The 6000-nt window shown below is 41.7% G+C and overlaps 1 protein-coding gene across 3 annotated transcripts in view; it reads left to right on the forward strand.

Annotated features, from left to right (window-relative positions):
- Positions 1 to 2827, forward strand: part of CUNH3orf33 (chromosome unknown C3orf33 homolog) — a 44397-nt gene extending 41570 nt beyond the window's left edge. For all 3 annotated transcript variants that reach the window (XM_073579017.1, XM_073579018.1, XM_073579016.1), the window contains one exon: positions 1612 to 2827. In XM_073579017.1, the coding sequence (XP_073435118.1) occupies positions 1612 to 1893 (282 nt within the window). In that variant the 3' untranslated portion in view covers positions 1894 to 2827. The remainder of the gene's footprint in view (positions 1 to 1611) is intronic.
- Positions 2828 to 6000: the final 3173 nt, after the last annotated feature.

Below are 6000 nucleotides of genomic sequence, written 5' to 3' on the forward strand. Positions count from 1 at the left end.
GGAGGATTGATGCTACTGACACTTTCCCTTTAAGGTCACCTTCACGTTTCCATTTGCACATTCTGTAAAACTTTGGATTGCACATCTGATGCAAGTGAAAGCAAAGAGACTCTATTAACTATTATGAGGTCTGGGGTTCATATTGTTCGCTTTTAGAGCAGAAGAAAAAATGCACTGGCGGAACTAGTTTGCAGTTCTAAAAACAGACACCTAATGAGACCCTGACAGCCCCCATAATAATAGAGGTCCCTAATCTTCATCAGTTAGGCTGGTTTCACATGAGTCTGTTTGCGCAGCGCTTCATCCGCAGCAATCCGTATGCGTCATGTTTCCCTATCTTTAACATGGTGTACGCAGGGACATGCATCAGTTCGCATGCGTCTGCGTGCGCATGCAATGTTTTTTGGTGCGCGGCGGGGTCCGGCGAACGCATCGTATTGGATTTTTGGAAGCGGCAAAAATCCGCCAAATACACGCATTCATGCACATGCGGATGAGTGAATCAAATAAACTCATTATTGTCTATAGGAACGCATGCGTACGCAAGGACATGCATATCCATGCGTTCGAAACGCATGCGTTTTTCACATAATCATGTCCGGGAAAGGAGACACACCCATTGGGTGTGGCTTGTGTCAAGGAAATTTTCCGAACACATGCGCTGAAAAAATGCAAACGCATGCAAAAACACATGCAAACGCAGCGTTTTTTGCCATCATGCATAAGATGATGCGCATAAAAAAGCGGCGTAAACATGCGTTTTGACATACGTTTGTGTGCGCAGCGTTTAGTCTGCATGCACAAACGCTAATGTGAACCTAGCCTTTTGCAGTGGATCCATTTGTCTGTCTCTCTAAATGGAATAAGTGGAATGTGCAAATGGAAATGTGATGATAACCTTAGGCCGCATTCATATGTAGCGTAAATGTTGCATTTAACTGTCTGACAGTGGGCATGAGTGTTCATGAATTCACATCCACTTTACTTGAACTTTTTTTGTGCATTTTATTTCTGCAGACTTTTATGGGGTTTCTATTCTTTGATTAAAAAAAGCATTTAAAAATTATATTTCTGAGTGAAGAATCTAAGCTTCTCTGTACTATAAAAAAATGCTCTAACCAGAAAAGATAGTTATTGCTTATAATGATGCGGATGCCTGCGGAAAGCGTGGAAGAAAGAAAAGAACTGCAGCATTTACATCACGTATGAACACTGCTTTATGCTGTTAATTATTGTAAGGAGATCTAAAATTTTATGTACAAATACAAGACAAGCTTTAATATGTCTGACTGTAAGAAGGTATTTTAGAAGTATTGCTTTGGGGGCATAACCTCTTCATCAATTCCAGTAGGAATGACGTCCTGTCCATGTCCACCGATCACCTGACCCTACAGGAAATCATTTACCTTCTTTTAGGACAGGATGCAGTCTTTTGGTCTCCATGTAGATCACCACAATGACTCATGGAGAGAACATTATTTTGGTGCCAATTTATTCAATGTCACTCCATTGCCAAAATATAAGTGTTTGCTGAATGCAGCAATCTGCTGGGGCACCAGTGATATGTTCAATTGTAAAGCTTGATCTCAAATAATAATATTCTCTTTCCAGGGAGGTTTCTTCAATGACTGTCTGAACGTGGTGCTGTTAATGGAAGGACTAGGAAGAACAGCTCATATTCGGGGTGTACATCCGGGGCCAGGACAGCACCTGGCATTTTATAAAAGACTACTGCAAGCTGAAATCAAGGCACAGAAGGCACAAAAAGGTCTCTGGAAAGAAGAGAGTCAGCAGAACACACTGACCGATAAAATTCTCAATATTCGTTTTATTCAGCATCTGAAGCAATTTGTTAGTTTGATGGCTAAGTACCGGGAGAAATGGAAGAGCTGAATATTTGTCATGCCGGCCTTGTTTCTGTCTGAGGCCCGGTAGCACAGGACTGGATGGCTACAGTAGGACATCCACACATAGCAGCACACGTCCTATTCCTGCCATGTACTATAGAACCATGATCTGTTCATTCAAGGGTGGAATCGCATCACTGTTATGGCTGCATATTTCTCTGTAGGGTTACATTTTGCTTATTATCCTCAATATCACCTTATTGTCTCTAAGTGTCAGTAGGTTATGTATGCGCTGCCTATTTAATCTAGGTCATGGCATACATTGTGTTACATTGCATAACTGTTTTCCAGGAGACAGGCCAACCAGTGACAAGGTTACTATGGGGGTCCTATATCTAGGACCTCTCTGACCATGTGTTAGTGGTTAAATATCCAGAAAATGAAGGTTCCCAAAGCAAGCGAATCCTTTTGTGTAGATTGTGTAACAAGACCGCTATCACTCTTGAATTCCCCATCCACTTGAATATTTAGATCGGCTGCCAGGATTGAAGATTGCGTATTAAGCCACTACTAGACAGATCTGGCAGAAACTTTTTTTCTGGGAGAAATTCTGATCTCCGCCAGCATCATCTGTCAGAGGGTCCTGTACACATCAGATAGTCAGTCGTCTGTTCCTGGCTAAATCGGCAGGTTCTAACGACTTTAATAATAATTGCACATTTTAGCTAGTACAGGCCACTGTATCAGTGAATTTCTGCAGTATTTGATTTATTGGTACATTTGGCCCAATATAATTTATAGTAAAATGTTGAATACCTTTGAAATGATTGCTCTTATTGTCTTAGTATTTCTGTACTGATTTCTTGTGCCTCTTCCAGGTGAGCGCAAGTCTGGCTTTTCAGCAAGTTATATGTACCAACTGTTGCTACCTTCCTACTCTGAGAGCTGAAAAATAAAGTTCTTATGACTTCAATGCAAAATTTGTAAAAGCGCCCCCTACTATTTATAGTTCTGGTATTCTCTTATATGTTGGAGGGACGATTAGGCAATATCAGAAACCAGTTCCCATGTGCAACACCAACTTCTGCACTCCTTATTACCCATTTACACGCAATTAGATTTATCCTCTGCAGATTTTTAAATATTCAACATGTCTCGTCACTGTTTTGCCGCTGGTGTTCTCCGGATTTGAACCATCCAAACACAATGGTTAAAATCTGTAGGACTAATCACAACCATAGAATAAATAGTGTAGTGCCTAAGAAAGTATTGACCTTCCATGTGTCTTTTCCCCTTCATGTGTGCAGTTGTGCATTTGATTGGTAAAAACCATCACTGAATTCCCAATAATTAGACTTGGGCTATTATTCCCGTGAGTATTTGAGTTTTTGATGTTGCAGATTTTCTGCAGCATTTCTGTGAAATTAAGCCACTACTCGAATAACCTCTTCTTGATCTAAATGTTTGGGCCTTCCGGCGCCTACATCATTGCAGCAATGTCAGCATTTGTGTTCCCGGGGCCCTCGTGTGCTTGTTATGACACTTGAGACCGGCTCCCAATCAGTGCCAGCATCACTAACCCTTCTGACAAATCGAATAACGGAGTGAGAGAGCAGCCGAAGCCCTGACTTCCTATTGATATTTACTGTAATTTGTCCGAAGGCAGGTACAGTGACGCCAGTGTTGATTGGACGCCAAGCTCATATGTCATAACAACCGCACAAGATCCCCAGGAATGCGAGTGCCGATACTGCTGAAACGGCACAGAAGGCGAGTATTGCTTTTTTTTTAATTTTATCGTGGCCAAATGTGAGGTTTGAGAAGGGGTTTTCCTAGTAGTGGACAACTTCTTTAAGAATCAGTCCCAGTCCTGGATCAATGAAGTTGGCTGCAGAACCATAGTCAATGAAAGCAAAGGCAGATAACCACAGGTTCTGGCAACATACAGTGGGTATGGAAAGTATTCAGACCCCTTTAAATTTTTCACTCTTTGTTTCATTGCAGCCATTTGATAAATTCAAAAAAGTTTTTTTCTCATTAATGTACACTCTGCACTCCATCTTGACTGAAAAAAAAATGTAGAAATTTTTGCCAATTTACAAAAAAAGAAAAACTGAAATATTACATTGTATTCAGACCCTTTGCTCAGACACTAATATTTAAGTCACATGCTGTCCATTTCCTTGTGATCCTCCTTGAGATGGTTCTACTCCTTCATTGGAATCCAGCTGTGTTTAATTAAACTGATAGGACTTGATTTGTAAAGGCACACACCTGTCTATATACAGTGGGGCAAAAAAGTATTTAGTCAGTCAGCAATAGTGCAAGTTCCACCACTTAAAAAGATGAGAGGCGTCTGTAATTTACATCATAGGTAGACCTCAACTATGGGAGACAAACTGAGAAGAAAAAATCCAGAAAATCACATTCTGTTTTTTTTCATTTTATTTGCATATTATGGTGGAAAATAAGTATTTGGTCAGAAACAAAATTTCATCTCAATACTTTGTGATATATCCTTTGTTGGCAATGACAGAGGTCAAACGTTTTCTGTAAGTCTTCACAAGGTTGCCACACACTGTTGTTGGTATGTTGGCCCATTCCTCCATGCAGATCTCCTCTAGAGCAGTGATGTTTTTGGCTTTTCGCTTGGCAACACGGACTTTCAACTCCCTCCAAAGGTTTTCTATAGGGTTGAGATCTGGAGACTGGCTAGGCCACTCCAGGACCTTGAAATGCTTCTTACGAAGCCACTCTTTCGTTGCCCTGGCGGTGTGCTTTGGATCATTGTCATGTTGAAAGACCCAGCCACGTTTCATCATCAATGCCCTTGCTGATGGAAGGAGGTTTGCACTCAAAATCTCACGATACATGGCCCCATTCATTCTTTCATGTACCCGGATCAGTCGTCCTGGCCCCTTTGCAGAGAAACAGCCCCAAAGCATGATGTTTCCATCACCATGCTTTATAGTAGGTATGGTGTTTGATGGATGCAACTCAGTATTCTTTTTCCTCCAAACACGACAAGTTGTGTTTCTACCAAACAGTTCCAGTTTGGTTTCATCAGACCATAGGACATTCTCCCAAAACTCCTCTGGATCATCCAAATGCTCTCTAGCAAACTTCAGACGGGCCCGAACATGTACAGGCTTAAGCAGTGGGACACGTCTGGCACTGCAGGATCTGAGTCCATGGTGGCGTAGTGTATTACTTATGGTAGGCCTTGTTACATTGGTCCGAGCTCTCTGCAGTTCATTCACTAGGTCCCCCCGCGTGGTTCTGGGATTTTTGCTCACCGTTCTTGTGATCATTCTGACCCCACGGGGTGGGATTTTGCGTGGAGCACCAGATCGAGGGAGATTATCAGTGGTCTTGTATGTCTTCCATTTTCTAATTATTGCTCCCACAGTTGATTTCTTCACTCCAAGCTGGTTGGTTATTGCAGATTCAGTCTTCCCAGCCTGGTGCAGGGCTACAATTTTGTTTCTGGTGTCCTTTGACAGCTCTTTGGTCTTCACCATAGTGGAGTTTGGAGTCAGACTGTTTGAGGGTGTGCACAGGTGTCTTTTTATACTGATAACAAGTTTAAACAGGTGCCATTACTACAGGTAATGAGTGGAGGAAAGAGGAGACTCTTAAAGAAGAAGTTACAGGTCTGTGAGAGCCAGAAATCTTGATTGCTTGTTTCTGACCAAATACTTATTTTCCACCATAATATGCAAATAAAATGAAAAAAAAAACAGACAATGTGATTTTCTGGATTTTTTTTTCTCAGTTTGTCTCCCATAGTTGAGGTCTACCTATGATGTAAATTACAGACGCCTCTCATCTTTTTAAGTGGTGGAACTTGCACTATTGCTGACTGACTAAATACTTTTTTGCCCACTGTAAGACCTCACAGTGCATGTCAGACCAAATGAGAATCATGATGTCAAAGGAACTGGTCAAGGAGCTAAGAGACTTGTAGCAAGGCACAGATGTGGACAAGGTTGCAAAGAAATTTCTGCAGTACTCAAGGTTCCTAAGAGCACAGTGGCCTCCATAATCCTTAAATGGAAGAAGTTTGGGCCCACCAGAAGTCTTCCTAGACTTGGCCGTCCAACCAAACTGAGCAATCGTGGGAGAAGAGCCTTGGTGAGAGAGGTAAAGAAGA

This window comes from Dendrobates tinctorius, unplaced genomic scaffold (assembly GCF_039654945.1).
Source record: "Dendrobates tinctorius isolate UK_male_01 unplaced genomic scaffold, ASM3965494v1 ptg000060l, whole genome shotgun sequence".
Classification (NCBI taxonomy): domain Eukaryota; kingdom Metazoa; phylum Chordata; class Amphibia; order Anura; family Dendrobatidae; genus Dendrobates; species Dendrobates tinctorius.